The sequence below is a fragment of the Chanos chanos genome, chromosome 5, assembly GCF_902362185.1.
Source record: "Chanos chanos chromosome 5, fChaCha1.1, whole genome shotgun sequence".
NCBI lineage: Eukaryota > Metazoa > Chordata > Actinopteri > Gonorynchiformes > Chanidae > Chanos > Chanos chanos.
This window is the reverse complement of record NC_044499.1, coordinates 48070408-48090167: the sequence shown is the minus strand read 5'-3', so window position 1 is coordinate 48090167 and position 19760 is coordinate 48070408. Positions and strand designations below refer to the sequence as shown.

Below are 19760 nucleotides of genomic sequence, written 5' to 3'. Positions count from 1 at the left end.
AAAAGGCTGCAAATGTGGGGGGTGATCCAAAAGGCGAGCGGGAAATATATAGCTATGTAAATATATATATGTTTTTTTTTTCTTTAAAGAAGCCCCCCTCCTAAGATTCACAGTACAATACAGTAACTCACACGCCAAAACGACACAGATCAACCCAGAGCAGCTTCCTGATGAGGGAGGAGAAAAGGGAGGGGAGGAGGGAAAGGCCGACCGTCTCACGAACGCGGGCACAGAGAGTAAGAGAGAGAGAGAGAGAAAGAGAGAGAGACGCGAGCAGTGTATTGTAATTATATGATAACCATATAATTACATACAGTCGCCTTTGATGACTGGATAACTGGTCTGCGTCAAAATGTCTGGAGACTTAAAATGAGTAGATTATCGGACAACTCATATTTTATTCATACCGGTTCCTCTTTTATGTCAAGAGCACTGTACCTGTGGATGGTTGCATGCAAGTTCCGTTCACGATAACATTTCTGAACTGATTCTGCATTAAATCTCATCCAGTTACCAGTATATTTAGGGTGCTCTCCATTATGCTTTTTGACATTGTGCCAAAGGCAAACTATCAATTCTGTCAGATCCAGAAGGGTAATAATAAGCCTTTCCCTCACTGATAAGCAAAACTAGTGTGGTTGACTTCCAGGTATTTAATTTATAACAGCACCTGAGAAGTCTGTGTTTGCATTGTTTAAGAGCATGGTCGTTGTTTTAATTAAACCTGTCTTTGGCAAATATTTTGCTATGCCTAAAACAAAGCATAAACTGAATTAAGGCGTGGGGATTCGTGACATCATTACAAGGTACTGCCCCTTGAAGGATGTAATTTAGTTGGGTAGACGTACAGAGAGAGAGAACAACAGCCCACTCCTGTGCATGACGTGCTACAGTGCAGTAGAACTCTGGAGAATCCCTGGCCCTAGGACCTCCTGCTCAAAGGACAGGAGTCTACGTTTCCAGCTGAGGTGGCATGGTCTCCTAATTATGAGTGGGCGAATAACTAAATGATTTGCAGTATTCTTCTTTTTTTTTTTAGCCTACTTCACCAGAACTGATGAAGTATTCGACTGTCTAGTTTGAAGATGAAGTTTGGCAAGAATATTTGTATCCTGAACGTTGGCGGCACCAAATATGCGTTTACAAGAGACGTTATTAAGGATTTCCCTCTCCGAAGAGTAAGCAGGTTGCACAGTTGTTCGTCCGAGAAAGAGGTCCTGGAAGTGTGCGATGATTATGACCGGGAGAGAAACGAATTTTTCTTCGACAGGCACTCTGAGGCTTTTGTTTTTATCATGTTATATGTTAGGTCTGGCAAATTAAGATTTGTTCCGCAAATGTGTGAACTTTCATTTTACAATGAAATGATTTACTGGGGTTTGGAGAGCTCTCATTTGGAGTTCTGTTGTCAGCGACGGCTTGATGATAGAATGTCCGACACATATACATACTTTTCAGAGGAAGACATCAAGGCAGAGGACGAGTCCAGGGGAGAGGATGAGCAGGATAACAGGTCTACTGGTGGTAGAGGGAACGCGCGGTGGCTGGAGAGAATGCGAAGGACTTTGAGGAGCCGGCGTCGTCTGTAGCAGCGCAAATCCTTGCCTCAGTTTCAGTCATGTTTGTGATTGTGTCTATGGTAATACTTTGTGCGAGCACTCTTCCGGACTGGGACACGGCAAAAAACAACATTGTGGAAGAACATAGGTAAGGGTATGACTACGCATCCTTAAGCAGTGTACACCCCATTGATTGAAGCGCTCCCCACTCATCACAATAATTCATTTTTTCGGAGATATGCAACTGGCAATTCCTCATGCCAATAGCACTTACTTTCTAATAAAGACGTCTGTAGCAATATCGCAGTGCAGTATTGTTTTGCACACACCAGTCTCTCTTTTCTCTTTCAGCTTTTCACTTTCTTTCTCCATGTTTGATTGTCTAGTCCTCTATTGTCCTGTGTGCTGTGCGGATTCTGAACTGTTCACCTTTGTTTTTGCAGCGCCCAAACCCCCCCCCCCCCCCACCCCTCCTGAAATACCGCTTTCTTAAGAAAAATGGATGTGCCGAGTTTAATAGGACTAACTTGTTTTTTCCCCCCTTAATTATACTGCCAGTCGCCGCCCTAGTTCTCGGATGTTTGTCTTGTAAAGGTTTATGGACCCTTAGAGTTAAGCTGTGGATCAGAAAATAGTCTAATTCAAATTTGAGCACTTCAGAGATTGATTTGGCCCGTCTCTTTTTTACTAACAGTTTCTACAAGTTAAGGTGTTGAAGTTGTCAGGATATACCAGCAAATTATTTCATTATACCATTTGGCTGCAGTATATCGCGAGTGTAGGCTATCCACTTCAGGGCAGATATCAAAGAAAATAAAAGATTCTCAAATTCATTTAAAAAAAAACAACAAAAAACCCCCACATATATATATCAGCTCAACTGACGAAGGAAGAAAGAAAGGAAGTATGGAAATTTGGGTCATTAGTGTGTTTTTAATTGCCAGCGCAAATGTAATACACATTATCAGTAAGCTAAAAGGAACAGTGATATTCTCAGTCATTTCGACAGTTGTCCTGATTTTAATATGCAAGTGATTTCATACTTTTGATGAGCATGTCAGCGTTTCAATGCACCAGATCATCAAAAAACATTAAAATTACCTTACAAAAGTGCACCATAACGTACTGCGATCTATAAAAATCTGTCACGGCATAATTTGAAGCAATACCGCCATTGCCCATAGGATGTCGCCTAACCTATTACTGTGTCTTGCGTAAAAGCCGATCATAGAGTATCTATGCAAACGGTAACGATGCAGGTTCATCTATGTTAAATCATAAACTATCTAAAGTTATCTGAAAGTTGTCAAATTAAAACAAATTATGTTGTCAAACATTGCAGCGTCTCATAAAACACTTTTTTTTAGCCCACTTCATAGACTGACGATATTGTTGTAATTTGTGTTTTCTGGATGTCATCGCGCACGATGGGTCTTGCTCTTCAAACTCTTTCAACCGCTTGGTGTATATCTGTCACTGGTCCGTCTGGAAATGTGTGTTCGTCTTGCTCTCTGGCGCATTCTTGATTCTGTTCTCTTGTGTGGCTACGTGTTCTGTGTCACGATGGACAGGTAGGCTACGTGTTAACTTATTATTTACAGTAGCTATGTAGAGCTGGAAACAGCTACAGTGTTTGTCATGCATGGGGCTGCAATGAACGAGCCCGAATTTCAGAAATGCAGGCATCACAGAGCCTTCATCCTTTTCCATTCTTCAAACCTGACCGGTAACAATGAAGCATGTGTGTGTACATGTTATATGTCTCAGAACACATGCAGATGAACCACGCCACATAGGAAAAGCACAAATTCGCACATGCTTAGGCTACCTAGCTGTAACTGAATGTATTGACTAGTTTTTCCAAAACACAGGCTCTCTCCCTACCACAAATGCTGTGAAGTGTGACCGGGTTCTTCCATGCTGTGGTGTTTCACAGCCAACACTGCATGGTCCCCTAAGTTTAACACTTCACTACACATCCCAGCTTCTGACTGTAAAGCTCAGTGCTGCTCTGCATTCACTAGGTCACCCTTTAAAACTCACCCTGTCTCTGAAAATCAGATGGCCAGTTAATTATGGGAGAATGATTATATATAAAAAAAAAACAACAACAACAACAACAACAACTACAGATAGTTCTCACCCATCAGAGCATTTTAAGGTATGAATATTGTCCTGTCACTGGATGTTTAATAAAGTAAAGAAGTAGTGGTCTGGTACTTCATCCTAAAGTTTTGTCAAGAGTGGCCTCTAGCTTTCCACTCTGTTTATACTGGGCAAGGCTCAGAGATGTTTACATTCTCCTGTGCATGAGCTCACTGATATGGAATATGCTAGAGCATCCAGTCAGGAGGAAAATCACTAAAGTTGCATGGCTGCATGGCATAAGAACTGAATACCTCCTGCATTTTAAAAGATTAAGTGTAAGTATACAGTGTACAAAGAGATTAAACTAAAAGTACTAAAAGTGAATAGCTGGCTAATACTGAAGATGTTAATGGTGATAATTCAAATTCACGCTCTTAATTTTTCTCTGTCCTCTCTCTCTCCTCCCCTTCTCTCTCTATTTCTCTATCTCTCTCTCTTCTCTCTCTCATCTCTCTCTCTCTCACTCTTCTCTCTCTATCTGTGTCTCTCTCAGGATTATTGAGGCTGTATGCATTGGCTGGTTTACTGCTGAGTGCATTGTGCGTTTCATTGTCTCGCGGGACAAGTGTGAGTTTGTGCGTCGCCCACTGAACATTATCGACCTGCTGGCTATAACACCTTACTACGTCTCCGTTGCTATGACAGCACTAACCGGGGAAAACCCTCAGCTACAACGGGCAGGGGTAACCCTACGCGTGCTACGCATTATGCGCATTTTTCTGGTTGATCAAACTGGCGCGGCACTTTTTGGTCTGCAGACTTGGGCTGACGCTTCGCAGGTGCTACCGTGAGATGGTCATGCTGTTAGTGTTTGTATGCGTTGCCATGGCGATCTTCAGTGCCTTGGCCCAGCTCCTGGAGCATGGCCTGGACCTTGAGACCAGAAATGATGACTACACCAGCATCCCAGCGGCCTGTTGGTGGGTTATTATCTCCATGACGACCGGGTCGGCTATGGAGACATGTATCCCATCACTATGCCAGGGCGTGTGCTGGGTGGTGTGTGTGTGGTGAGTGGCATCGTGCTACTGGCACTGCCCATCACCTTCATCTATCACAGCTTTGTGCAGTGCTACCACGAGCTCAAATTCCGTTCAGCACGCTGCGTTAGAAGCCTGTCTGCAGAGTTTCTCAACTGATTTTCAAGTAACTCTGGGCTCACCAGGGTCTCTTAGCATTCAGCCTCACATCAGTCATTACTTGTACCCCCCCCCCCCCCCCAAAACACACACACACACACATATACACACACGCACACACACACACACACACACGCCTTCACTTTTGTGCCTTTGTTTCAAAATGTTTTGTAAGAGTGCTTCAAAGAGAACTATTTCTGAAAATGACACAGAATTCCAGCCAGGTACTTCAAAGCAGACCGGGAAGCTGGCCTTTGATATTATTAGTGATGTACAACTGTACTCAAGAGTGACTTTTCTTCCATCTGCTGGGGACGAGTGTGCTTCGATAAGGACATGATTTCTGTTCCTAATGTTCCAGAAAATTCCATAGCCTCAAGATGTAAATGACACTGTTTACTATTTAAAATGTAAAGTAGGTACCTCTGTGCTTTAAGGCAATATATCCTGATCTCAGATATCTGTCAAAAGACACTTAGAATACTCACTCTTACATCTTACAGAGCACACCACTGCTCATTTCATATCCTCTTTTTTCCACCACAAAGTCCCGAGTAGAATGCAGATTAAATTTGTGGTTCCATGTTAGAATGCACTTAAATAATCATTATAACCCAAAGGCGTCACAACAACTAGTTTTGCATTGTAAGCCCGTGCATGTGAACGTTAATGAAAACCAATCCAAAGAAACAGTGATTCCTGTGTAAGTTGAAAAGGCCAACTATGGCAACCAGCACGTCCAGATGGCCCGGCTGCCTGTGAAGGCCGTCTGGCAAAGGCTTTCAGGTCCTGACAGCACAGCAGACTTCAGTGGGTTCTTCCTCATGTTCCCTAGTGTGGTTTCACATCCAGAAACGCTCCGTTCCCATGGAGAGATCTCTCCTGCTCGTCAGATCGCTCAGTTCAGCTCGGCTTTGAATGCTCTCCAAATGTGAAGGAGAGAAAAAAAAGAAAAGAAAGAAAGGGAAGGGGGGAGAACCTGAGAAAAGAAGAAATGCTTCAAGAAAAAAAACTGAGAAAAAAAAGGGAGGATAGAAAATGAAAAAGTGATAATGAAAGGGTCTTATAGACTGAGTAAAGAAAGAAGACAGGTGCAGTGAGTTTAATGAATGAATAATTTCAGCATGGTGCACTTAAACTATATACTACTATGAAACAAATGTAGGCGTGACTGTGAATGTGTTCCCTGTGCTAAATGCTGAACACTGTTGGCACACAGAGATGGTCATTAACCTCTGCTTTTTGCATCAATACTCAAAATGTGAAAAACAAGCCTCTTAACCACACACGGAAGCAACCACCTGCCAAAGTACCTGTTCAGGAATAGGACTGAGTGCATAGAGGGGTGTTAACTAAATTGATTAGCAAACACCTCAGACACTTGACAGCTTGAAACGTGTGTGTGTGTGTGTATGTGTGTGTGTGCATCCACATCTGTGTGTAGAAAAAGCTTTCACTCTTGACATCACTCAAAGGATTCCTTCTCTTCCACTGTGTGTCCTCCATCTGTAATTTTGCAGAATAATAGTGACTGCAAATCTCTTTCGGCATTCTGAAATACATTGCACTCTGGAAACTGTAGCCAATCTATCTGTATGTTCAAATTGAAACAGACATGCTTAAAAACAAATTGTTAAATATAAATGACATCATCAGATTGTGCTGTTCTCAGTGTTTAAACTCTGATGGCTGAGTTTAAATCTCACCTGATGATTTAGTGGGGAATCAAGAGAGAGAAAGAGATCTGAATTTGTTTCTTTGCTGAAAGTAAATGAATGGTGTATACATTTAAATGAAGAGAGCCACCTGAAATATAACTGTTCCCTGTGGGCTTGCCTCTTTGATGGTACAAAAAAAGAGAGAAAAGAATTGTCCTTTTCATTGACTTTCATACTTATGCAAGGAACATTTCTAACTCTTGCCCGACATTGCTTGACTGACGGACATTTTATGCAATGTGAAACATGCTTTAAAAGAAGCATGGTAGGTACATATCCTACATATGTATGGTAGTCAATGGCAAGGACAAACCACACCCTGGACTCCCCCCTATCCATTAATATTACCTGTAAACCCTTAGTTGAGTATTATTATTATTATTATTATTATTATTGTGAAACTGTATGCTTAAATGCTTACTGTGGCTGTTTGTGGGTAATCTAATTTGTTGATAAGTATTCACACGTCATTGAAATCATATGTAGCCTTTTGGATTGCGCTCTGTTATGTGACTGCATTTTGTGCAGGATGAAATGGGGAAAAAAAATGGGAAAAAAAAGTTTAGTTCCTAATTTTGTAAAACATCTATTTTATATATTTAGTGTACATTTGAGATCAGATGGCTTTGTTGCAAAGATATTTGAATATGAACAAAATAAAATGATTATTTAACATAGCAGTGTGCTTTCAGTAAATTAACGAATGAACGGATAAATGAAAACCAGGAGTAATAAATGGATCTATCTATCTATCTATCTATCTATCTATCTATCTATCTATCTATCTATCTGTCTATCTATCTATCTGTCTGTCTGTCTATCTATCTATCTATCTATCTGTCTGTCTGTCTGTCTGTCTGTCTGTCTATCTATCTATCTATCTATCTATCTATCTATCTGCCTGTCTGTCTGTCTATCTATCTATCGATCTGTCTGTCTGTCAAAGCCCATCCAGCCATCCCCTCATCCATTTAGTACGATGGGACTGCATCTACGATCACTTCTTTGACGCCACGGATTTGAAACTTTTCAGATCATTTAAAAGCAGTCTTGCGATTTCTCCCATCATCGCAAAGTTTTCGGTCAGATAAGGGAGAGCTGGTAACAGTTCCACGTGAGAGGTCGTTAGCCTCAGTTAACACATGTCTGAGTCACGCGATATTTGACCAAAGCCGGCAAGTTACGTCATATTCGTTGGACAAATTCTTACACAAGTAAGCCGGTTGTGAGTGTGAAAGCTTAGAACAGAGCTACCAGCAATAGTAATAGTCTTAGAACTGACAAAATGTATTATAAGTTTAGTGGCTTCACTCAAAGATTGACAGGATCCGCACCGTCTTCAGCGTATAACCCACAGGTAAGTGTATTTGTGTTTTCACACTGCTGAAAGGAAAGCTTTTGAAGAACTTGAATGACCTTCACTCTGCCAGATGAGAAGCCGGGTAGCTAATGGCTAAATACGATTTTTTTTTTCTTTTTTTTGCATGAATTTAGAGCATAATATGAAATGTTACGTTTATTCAGAGTCTTGTGTACAGAGATGCTTCGGGTTTTATCCTTCAGATACTTAACCGGCTTAGATCACGTTTTAGAAGAAGATAATAATGTAAAATAATTTGTAAACGTGGTCCCTGCTGCAAGGTGTTCACGTCATGGTCTAAAGCTGACTGAACTGTCTATGCACTTCCAAAAAACGTGAATGTTAAATATCGATTGATGGCCATTGCCGCCCCCCTAATCATTAGGCATCAATGTCCTGTCCACAATCTACATGAAACGCCCTGTTTGGTCTCGTAGTCAGTGGGTAAAGATGCGTACTAGAGTGATAGTTTTCTGCGGTTAGTGAGCGAGCAAACATGTAAAGTAACAAAAATGTTAACAGTTTATTGTTTGTCAGAGCTAACAATTATTTTGATATTCTGCTTGATCTTTTACCTTTACATGTATTTTCCAAGTGTGTACACCTTAAACCCTGCAATATACTGTATTTTTAAGTACAAGTTTATCTGTATTTGAACATCGAGGAGCACTTCCATTTAAACAAAATTGCACTCAGTCTGTCAGCTCGGGCAACTTTGTGTCCTTAAATGACCTTTTGTGATACAGTGGCATTATGAGCTTCAAATGTTTACTGAGCCCTGACATAACTTCAGAATAGATATTGGTGAAAACAAACCATATTTTTGAATGAATTAAGGCAGGGTCTATTGAGCAGTCTAATCTCTGTTCATTTCACAGCATTCCTGTAGAAACCTTCAAATAGCAGGGATCCGACTTCTGTGTAATCTGTTTTCAGGGCTTGAGAGCCAGCGTACCCACAGAAACACCCGCAATGATCTTTGCTACGCCAACCAAAGTGGTTGGTTCTGACGCAGTGGCAGAATACATGGGTGCTAACAAGGTTCCTGATCTTCAGAGAATATTCCAGGTACGTGAATCTCTACGACCAGTCAGCTTTGGGTTTTGCAACCAAGAAAAGTTGTTTAAAGCTCTCTTTCTCCCTCTCTCTCTCTCTGTCTCTCTCTCCCAGACGTCAGACGGGATCCCAGTTCATCTCAAGCGCGGCGTTCCAGACCGCCTGCTCTACAGAACCACCATGGCTCTAACAATTGGTGGCGCTCTCTACTGTCTGGTGGCCCTGTATATAGCCGCGCAGCCTAAAAACAAGTGAACGTCGACCTGCGTCTTCGCTTCACCTTCCATGAACTTTTCAATGACTGTAAAACATTATTGCTAATTTATTTTTTAAATCATCGTCACCTTGACAACAGCGCTGGAGCCTGATGAACACAGAGGCAACCCAAGCTGGCCTCTCGAAACCCATCATTGGTTTACATTCCCTCTGCACTGACCCAGAAAGACAAAGCCCTCTCTCAATGAAATACAATCTATTATATGTAAAGACAGAGTGCAAGGTGTAAATATTTGTTATGACGCCATCACGATTTAGACGCATACAATAAACCAGTTGTCATTTTAGAGAGTCGCAGTTAGAGAAGAGCTAGAAAACTGAGACCATTTGCCTCTCCACCATCTTCAGTACTGGTCTGGTCTGAACGTTAAACCGCATTTGATAGTCAAAGGGTGTTGATGAATGTTGATATTTGAGACTGTGCGGGGTTATTGCATTTAAAAAGGGAGAAAGAAAGAAAGAAAGAAAGAAAGAAAAAGAGAGAGATCGCTGTATTGGCTTGTGTGTCATTGGCGCACCTGTTCCTTGCTTGGCTTTGTACGTGCTTGCTTTAGGAAGCAGAGTTATACCTGAAATTAAATTGTAAATGAGCGAATGAACAAAGTGAACTGAGGTCTAGTGTTAGATGCAGAATGAGATGGCGGTAGTCATTTGGGCTGTTACTGTGCTATTTGCAGGGATGAGATCTGTATTAACAGGGTGGTTGCATTTCAGTTTGACACACACTAGCTTTACCCCATCTAGTACCATGAGGTAGTTCTGCTGTGTGTGTGTGTATGTGGCATTATCAAGTTACATCACAATGTCATTACCCTGTGATTCGTTTAGGAGGCCGGAGGTCTTCCGCTGCTACTGCTCCTATCCAATGTCCTTCTCCAGAAGACCCCACTGCTGCGTGTGAGCACGGCACTGGTGGTCTGTGATTCATTCAAAAAGGTCACTTTTGTTTAGGACAAAAAAAAAAAAAAAAAAAAGATGGGAAATAAAATAAAAAAACAATATACCTACTCGAGTGATTCTTCGTCCTTTCTTCTTTTTTAATTTTCCACCTTGTTTTTCTTGGTGTTGATCATTCACAATTTTTTAGATGAGATGTGTATTTTTTTTTACATGTAATTACTGGAGATAAGTGACGTGAGTATCATTCATGCCTGATGGAGTGCTGACTTTGTCTAAAATAACTGAAAATGCATTAGTGCCCATTTAAAGTTGTGTGTTGTTACACGTTTGCATGAGTGCGGTATTAAATAAGACTGAATGTGAATGGCTATAGTTGTGCACATGCAGGCGCACGCACACGCTCACACTCACACTCACACTCACACACACTCAGTCACTCTCTGATTTTCCATATCTGACTGTTCACATGGTAACAGAGTTTGAGACAGGGTTGCGAAGAGGACTCAGGCAAACAAAAGCCTATTGAATCTCTCTCTCTCTCTCTGTCTTTCTCTGTCATTACAAGCTATGAGCAAGCAAGAAAAGTCCTCCGTTAGACAACTAAAATAAAAGAAAATATGTTTCTTTGTTCCCTTATGTCTTATTCACTCAGTTTCTCTGCAGTCATTTGTAATAATACAATGCATAGCAGGCACACTGTTTGACTGCATGTTGGCATTCGAGAAGCTGTCAGAACACAAAGCAGAACTAGACAATCTATGACAATGAGAGAGAGAATGATTCACCTAAAACAGGGTGACAGCCAGACACCATTCTGAGAGTAACAGCCTTGAAAAACCCATTTTATATCCTTCTCCAAGTCCTCTCTTCGCTCCCCCCCCCCCCCCCCCCCCCCACGCCACTCCAAGTCCTCACCTAATGACAGAATCCAAGGCCCCAAGCCCAGACACTCCTTATAAACCAATAAAAGTCGTGAGAAGACACCGGGAGTCAAGGTGAATACAGGAACCAGCAGGCTGGGTTATCGAAGAACAAACAAGGTTAAGCACATATTTAGCTAAACAGAAATCAATAAACACTTCAAGTTGGAGGTGATTCAGTGACGGCCTTAAGAGGAAAACCTCTCTATTTATTTATTTAGGTATTGATTTTTAAATTTTTTTTTTTTAAATTTTATTTTATAACGATCACTGTTTACCTGTTTCACCTGGAACATCAAAAAGGCAGGTACGTCGTAACTATGGAAACATCCATCCGCCATCCACACGTGTTTCCATTTCTCAGCAACCTGTTAATTCTCTAACAACGAAGCGCTTCTTCCGGCGAAAAGCGTCGCACATCTAAATGAATCTGCGACGCTGGCGTTCTGAGTGGTGGTAATCACTAAGACACTATTGTACCATGCATAACGAGAGAAGAGGTGAAACAAAACAAACTCATTTGCACTCCCTCCAACTCACATTCTGCCTTTCACCTCTCTACCTTCTGCTATCTCTCAGCTCTTCTCAATCTTCTTCTCTCCCTGCGGACCACGGAGGAGTGGGATAAAGAGTACTCTTAATAAGATGGGTTTTGTGCAGGGCTGTGTGAATGCAGGATGTATTTACCAATATAACAGAGGAGACTGTTCTCCAATGCTCTCAGCCAGAGGGTCTCTTCATCTACATGAGAACAATGGGGGATCTTCAGCATGCCCGACAAGGGATGGAGTCTCTGATCTCAGACACCCAGCTCTTCAGCTCCGGCATCAGCGACACACACAAATTCGGCCCATGCTGTGTTACCTTAGCAGGCAGAGATTGGTGTGCAAAGGTGTAAAGATTGCTAGATTGCATGGGTAATCTAAATCCACTCAAATAGGGGAGCTAACCAACTCAAGAATCACTTCCAAAGAGTTCTGCGCACAGACTGCCTAAGCGCATATGTCATTGTGAGCCGTAGATGTTCTGGTTTTCATGCCCCTAAATCTGTTCTCACAGGGGGAGGAGTTCAAAGACGCACCTGGCTTGGTGTGGGGATTTTATTGGAATGCAGGTATAGATGTGGACTGGTATAGGGCTGTCTCGAGGAGAGAGCCGAGGATGTGGCAGTTCAGCAGAGAAAGAGCAGACACTGCGGGGGAGAGGTGGAATTGTGTTTGTTTGGGGGGGTTGTCTAATGGTGCGAGACCCCCAACTTGTGAATTGCGAGAAAGCGAGAGAGAAAGAGACAACAGACAGATAGAGTGTGTGTGTGAGAGAGAGAGAGAGAGAGAGAGAGAGAGAAGGAGAGGACCATTCTCTAACAAGTGCTTCGCTGTTGGAGAATTATCCTCCATCTGCAGCCTTGCCACTCTCTTAACCAGTCATAGCACTGTAACGTTCGTGAAAGACCCACGTACCAAGCAATGTCCTCAACAGACCCACTGTAAAAGTGTTTACGTGGTTCTCAATGACAGTATCGACTTTACTGTTTTACAGAGAAAGCACAGCCGTGGTGACTTCTGTACAACACCTCTTTAATTTCATACCAAGAATACGAGAGCTCTTTAGGACTAGTCCAACAATTTCAGATTAATTCTTTGTCACCGAAATGTACTAGAGGTGTTGTACGAGAACCCTAACAAATTTGGAAGTTATTTTTTGCATGTGTTGAACGTAACTTGTGACAAGCGGTTTATTATTCATTTGTGTATTAAACACAAAGAATAGGCCATCAGTCCTTTAGATGTTAAAACCATGCGACAGGTCTGTAAATCATGAATATTGACTTTACGACAATAACTGCCTGAGATGAATTATTATCAGGCACATCAGACACGTGGAGCAAATAATAGCATTATAATGGCATTTAGCAGTAGGAGACGGGATTGCTTACTCAGTCGTAGACAATACGCTTTCATCATGTCTGATTTGTTTAAGGTTTCTGCGTATGTTCTAATTAGCTACTCTGTCTAATGTCTGATGTGTTCTCTCCAATTCATTTTTTTTTATTGTGTCTGTTTTCTGTACATATCTTATCATCCTTCCAATGTGTGTGAATGAACAAACCCACACCCCTCCACACACACACACACACACACACACACACACACACACACACACAGAGCGAGAGAGAGAGAGAGAGAGAGAGAGAGGGGGAGAGAGAGAGAGAGAGAGAGAGAGGGATAGAGAGAGAGAGAGAGAGAGAGAGAGTCTTTTGCCTTTAATTTTTTACTTTTGTGGTTTTTCAGTTTGATTGCAGATTGCCCGTCAGTGCCCTGAGTTTTGCCACCCTCTGTGCTGAAAGAATAACAGAAAGGTTGAACAAGACCCCCCACGACGCTAATCATTTGATTTTCTCCAGAGTGTCCATTTTTTCCCCCCACAAATATCTGACAATCATTGTCAGTCATAGAGGCGGGGGGGGGGGGGGGGGGGGGTGGGCGTTAAATATCCCTTGCCCCTCCACCACGTTGTCTACATTTTTTTTTTCTCTCCCCGGGTGTCCTTTGAAGTGAACTGACGGAGTGGCATATAATATACAGCCTCTAAAAGCAATCTTTTTTTCAATTAGTGGGCAGTGGAGGGTTTGCTTGTCTTACTCAGGGGGCTATCTTTCATTCACACTGCACTAGTTGCTGTTTCAGAACAGTACAAATGAGAGGTGCATTCAGAAATAGAATCCATTAAGTCATCTCCTCATTGGTCTCAGTGGAGCTGCAGGAGGGGACGCTACAGCATTTGCGTTGGCTTAGGGCCATGCCAACTGTTCTAAGAACAGACACCCACCACCGTGCCTCGGGCCAAAGGATGTCTGTGCTGTTCTGGGAACAGTCGACATTTGTCAGCGCGTGTGAAGAACCAGAGCTGTGATTTGCGACTGGGGAGTTTTCACTGTTCCAGGAACAGTGCTGCTCGTGGTTTTTCCACTAAGTGGTTCCACATCGATCGCTTCTAGGGACTGACACTGTTCGGTGAAGCTGAGAGGAGAGAGGGGGGCAGCCATCTGCCTCCTTAAGCTTAAGCCAGATGGGTGTGTTTGTCTGCGTTTGTTTGCGTGTGTGTGTGTGTGTGTGTGTGTGTGTGTGTGTGTGTGTGTGTGTGTGCCACAAAGAAAACCACAACGCCATAACTTACTTGCTCCACTAACAAAGGGACACCAGAGAAGCCTTCTGTTGGATACCTTCCACATGAGTTCCACAAGATCAACAGGAGAAAATACGGATCATTAGCGTGCAATGTTTTTCTGTATTGGTGTGTCTCCTGTATCTCTGTAGGCATGTGTATATATATCTGTGTGTGTGTGTGTGTGTCTGTGTTGATTGAAAACTGGGCATCCTGACATTGACCGCAGTGTATCACTTGCAAACAGAGGTCAATGAGACTGGCCTGTGTGTCAGCCAAAGGGCTGATGGGAACTACCAGTCCAGAAAAGAGACACACTGTCACCAGAGAGGCACACACACACACACAACACACACACACACACACACACCACACACACACACACACACACACAATCACACACACGCACGCACACACATTCACACAAAGAAACATCATATTATTCATTCTTTGTTCGTGGTAAAAATGATATCAGAATGACCTCTGTGCAGATTTGGGGTTTCCTTTTTTTCTGACTGTACCGGAGGGTTTTTTCAGCACTATTTGTGTTATTTTGTGTGTGGTCCAGGATTCATTCATTCTGCCTTGTGGATATTTCAATGGACGATTTTCTGACACGGCATAAAAATTGAATTAATCAGTTTACAATAGCGCCATGATAAAATATCTGCTGAGATAATATCTTACTCATCTTTCAACCTGCCCATTTCGTCCTGCTGATCCACACTGACCATTTATTCATTCTGATGGCTGCTTTTTACATGCTTTCTCTTGTTCTCTCTTTCTTTCTCTCTCTCTCTCTCTCTCTCTCTAATGAGTTGTGCTATGTTGAGATGGAGATTAAGTCAGAGGCTTTAAGACAAGATGAGCGCACGAGGCTAGCTGTAGATTCTCATTAAATTTTTAATCCTTTTATAAAGACGAGGTTGTTTGCGCGTCGCTGTGTGTCTCAGTTCAAACAAACGCAACACCGCAGGAGCCTCTGTCTCACTGAGGGCTAAGACGATGTGTGAAAGGAAAACTGGTTGGACCTTTTTTTGACGTCTGCAATCACTTTATTTCAAAACAGGCATTCAAGCAAAAAAAAAAAAAAAAAATCATTTTTTTAAATGTGTGAGGATTTACTTGTCATTGCTTGTTTCGAGACCCAAAATCAAGCAAGTGAAAATGGGAACCTGTTGACAGGGACGGAAATGCAAAACAATTCACCCTTACAAAAACGACGGGGTTTCTTTAAGGTAGTATTAAAAAAATTCAGGCTGCCTTTCTTAACTTGACAATAGCTCACATATAAACAGAGCTTTTATCTCCCATCAACAGGAAAAAAAACAAATTATCTCGCAATGCAGCAAATGATACACAATCTTTTGTCAATACAGGAAAGATTAGATTTTCTGAAACTGCATCTAGCCTGTAATTGGTAGAACAAATCTCTATCAGTCTTATGTAACAGAGACCCATGTCCATTTAGATGACAGAAACATAACAGGGTAGAGATAGTGAGAGTTTAATACAAGAAAAGTAGAGGAGTCAACAAAGAAATTATAAAAATGAATGCAATCAAACAAAACCATCTCCGACCCATTCTGAAAGTAGGAGTCGTAAAATTGTCATTCAGGATTCTCTACTCACTTGATTAACATGAGCAAAAATAAAAAATGTTTTTATTAGATATGCACTCAAATGGTGAGCTATTATCTCTGCTAGAAAATCAGGAAAAGGTTAAGTAGAAACAGTAAGATTACTGCAATTTTCACAGGCAAAAAAAAAAAAAAAAAGGGTAAAAAATAGAGTAACGAATATTGTCCTTGATATCCAGAGGACGAAACAGACAAACCAATTTCACCACCATGCCTATGAAATGATATTTTAAAAAATATATATATATATATAAAAATGTAGCAATTTTCCTGCCTTTCTGGAGAAAAAATGTAATATCTCAAATAAGCAGAAGATCAAATTTAGATGTCTTTCACCTCGGTGTGAACTCTTGTTATTTTGTAGTGGTTGTGCAGTGAAAAGGGAGATCCAGCCGTGGAAGGAGAGCTCTGCTGAGATGACTGTGCCAGTGACATACTCAGTGAAGATGAGATTTTTTTGGAGAGATGTTGATTCATGTTCTACTTGAAACATGATAGAGCCTCAGATGGAAGGATTTTTAGAGTCTCCTCTTTCGGACTTGAAATGAGTCTCGGGTTTTAGGAGAAAAAGAGAGACAGGGAGAGAATGAGAAAGAGAGACAGCGACAAAGAGAGTCGAAGGAAGAAGAAGAGAAGGGGGAGAAAGAGAGAGAGAGAGGGAGAGAGAGAGAGAAAGAGAGAGAGAGAGAGAGAGAGAGAGAGAGAAAGAGAGGGAGAGAGGAGGAGAGAGAGAGAGAGAGAGAGAGAGAGAGAGATGAAACACTATATCTTTACTGCAACAAAAAAGGGATCCTTCTCTTGATCTTCTAACTTCCTTTCCTTTTCTTCAGTCACTACTCTGCGGTCTTTTGAAACAGTGTGTCCGGCTGAAAGCCGGGCATTTTTCCCCTAAATGCTCTCGAGTGCTCTCAGTATCGAGATGAAGAGAACGCTACCATGTCTGATAGCACCAGGATCCAAAGGCTTCCTCTTTTTCTCCTGTTTAGGTACTAATTCAGTTGCTTTTGCTGTGAGTTATGGCCTCTGTGATCATCCTACGGTATCAGACGTGCACTGGTCTGGAACTGTGTCATTACACAGAGCAGGTTTATTGGTGATCAGTAATCCTGTGAAGAGAGGATGTTGAGAGTCTGCCCGGAGAAAATCCATCCGGTTCAGCATGCTGGAGTGGCGGGGACAGATCTTATTTTTTTTGCTGAAGGGATACATAATCAAAACCAGTTCCAGAGTTCACAGATTGGAAGGGGGGTGGGGGGTGTAGAAAGAAAGGATAGACTTTCAGTTATAGTGGAATCTGAAACGAATGATTCCTATGCTTTCCCAGATTCGGTGGATGCTCGGCCAATGTGTCTGACGTTTCCCAAGTGTGTGTTCGCGTTAGATAATGGAAAAGTCACCTCGAAAGCCTTATACCAAGAGTCGACTCTCGAACGCTCAGTAAAAAAAAAGAAGAAAAAAGAATAAAACGAAAAAGAAACGAAACAAGCAAGCAAAAAAAAAAAAAAAAAAAAAAAACAATGATAAAGTTCGTATTTCCACAATAAAGTAGCGTAACCTTCACGCTGATATTGTTCAGAGCTTGAAATTCTCTGCTATCTCCCTCACATTCTCTGTCTGCAAAAACATTTGAGGAAAACCAATAAAGTGATGCCAGTGAACTCTTAATCAATTCTTGTATTTCTGCTCCACCTCTGTCAATTTTGACCCACCTGCTTTTTGATCAAATTATAGGAAACAAAAGATCAACTCGGACACACAAACAATGTTTGTCTAATCGTTTACCAAATCTTGAACAACGACAGTGCAATTAGTAAATAAACAATGAAGACAAAAAAAACAAAACAAACAAAAAAACGTCAGCCTGCTTAGAGACTTCATACATGTAAGGTATATTTATATGGCAAGTTGTACGGTTCAAAGTAAAATGATCTTTTACTGAGGACCAGAGGCAAGGCTGTAGCCTTAGAAAATTGCTGTTTAAAAAGAAGGAAAAAACACCACCACGTAGGTTGAGTGAATAGACTCATTATTCCAGGATATTGCACTCCTGGAGCTACGGGGTGTGGGTGTTTTGTGATTATTGCTCAGATTAGCCGTGGTGCGTCGTGTTTTTCCGGCGTGAACAGGTCTTGAGAGAGCCCAGCTGCGTGAGCTGGAGCAGAGGACCTGGCTGAAAATAGTCCCCCCAAAATGATCGAATTAGAGTCAATGACCCCCGCTGATCTGTGGTTTTAAATACACGTAACTTCTCTCAGCGTGAGGCTCGAAACGTGCTCTCTTCATACAACCCCCGAATGATGAGACTTTTCCCTTGAAAACGTGACGATCGCTCAAGAGACGTGTTCATCTCCTGTGAGAGCGTTCTGCAAAAGCAGTTCAGAAATCATCTCATGTCCAGAAACATCTGTTCTTCATCTGTGGCAGCCATCTGTTCATACACAATGTATCATTTCCGGGGGGGAGGGTTACCGTTTTAGGCGATGCAGGCGAGCACCTTGGTGCTCTTTGTGTTTGTGTATCGTGATTGAAACATGATTGAGGTAAATATTGTGTATCGTGACTGAAGTAAAGACAGGTTGAAACGTAAGAACATGTTTGCTCTCGCGGATGGAGACCGGACACTCACGGTGTTCTGTCTCTGTACGTTCACTGAACGTTTATTTCCTCCACAGAGGAAATGGCTGAAAGATAAAGTAATTTAAACAGGAGAAAGCTGACCATAAACAGCCCTGTTAGCTTTTCGCCGTTAGTTTTGTCTGTAATGTTGATCTAACTGGAAATTTTCTATTTTTCCAGACCACACTGTGACCTAATCAGTATGCCTGTCAGCACTATGCTACACAAAAATCACTAATCACTCTATACTCCACCAAAGGGCCTTTTCTGACACAAGCCACATTCACGGAGCAAGAGAGGGGGAGAGGGAAGCCAGCAGTGGAGAGGTAATAAAAAGAAATTCAGAGAGAGAGAGAGAGAGAGAGCGATAGAGAAAGGGAAGAATAATGGAGACATGGAGTGAGATGGAGAAAAAGGAGGGAGGAGGGTCTGAGGTGTGAAAAATTATGTACTAAACATTGTTTGGCAAGAGATCACAAATCATCTATCATTCTTATGCATATATATATCATTGAAAAATGACCTATGATTATTGCTTAATGAAGCATCCCATGCCCATCACTCACTTGTAATTGCTAAGCCAGATCCTGTTGTGCTTTCAGCTGACTCTCTGTGTTTTTGCTATCAGTATTTACAACCAGGGTAAATGACCTTTACATTGTTTGCATACAGTTTGAGAGCTATCATCTCTGGTGTTGAAATGGCATGCGCGCACTTTGACTGCAATGGGAATGGCCAGTGTGTGTACGGCATGACAAAGTTACTGTAGAAACCAGGGCACTGGACAGAATGAATTTGTTCCACAACCGTCTCCACAACCGCCAAACTCTATTGAAAGAGAGATAGGAACACTGAGAGTACTTCCCTATCACACACACACACACACACACATATATGCTGTCTAGTAGCTTATAAAACACTACTGATAAAAAAAGAGAGTGAAAGGAAACCAAACCATTAAGGTAGCTTCAGCAAGCAGGGCAGTAAACTGTTCACATAAATAATAACAATAAAATAAAAAAAAAACCTCCTGGAACCATTCAAACCACCAGCAACTCTTTTCACACAGCGTGATTTTGAAATATTGTCTAAGCAATAGCTTTCAAGACAGTTACTGAATGGGAATGAAAATAAGTCTTTTCAGCTGACAGAATCAAGCTAAACGGGAAAAATCTGCATTCTGTTTAAAGGGTGTTTTCATACTGAGAGAAAAGTGAAAAAAAAAAAAAAAAAGTTTAATTTTAAAACAACTTTGCCTGCAAT

The 19760-nt window shown here is 41.7% G+C and overlaps 2 protein-coding genes across 2 annotated transcripts; both read left to right on the top strand.

Annotated features, from left to right (window-relative positions):
* The first annotated feature begins 1085 nt into the window (after positions 1–1085).
* Positions 1086–4846, top strand: LOC115813225 (potassium voltage-gated channel subfamily G member 3). Its single transcript, XM_075353577.1, is given in 5 exon segments — positions 1086–1560; positions 1563–1707; positions 4201–4423; positions 4425–4652; positions 4655–4846. Coding segments are annotated over 5 exon segments (1263 nt in total).
* A 2998-nt stretch (positions 4847–7844) lies between these two features.
* On the top strand, positions 7845–9661 carry cox7a2l (cytochrome c oxidase subunit 7A2 like). Its single transcript, XM_030775373.1, has 3 exons — positions 7845–7921; positions 8861–8992; positions 9095–9661. The coding sequence occupies exons 1-3, from the start codon at positions 7850–7852 to the stop codon at positions 9233–9235; spliced, it is 345 nt and encodes a 114-aa protein (XP_030631233.1). The 5' UTR covers positions 7845–7849; the 3' UTR covers positions 9236–9661.
* The last annotated feature ends 10099 nt before the right edge of the window (positions 9662–19760 follow it).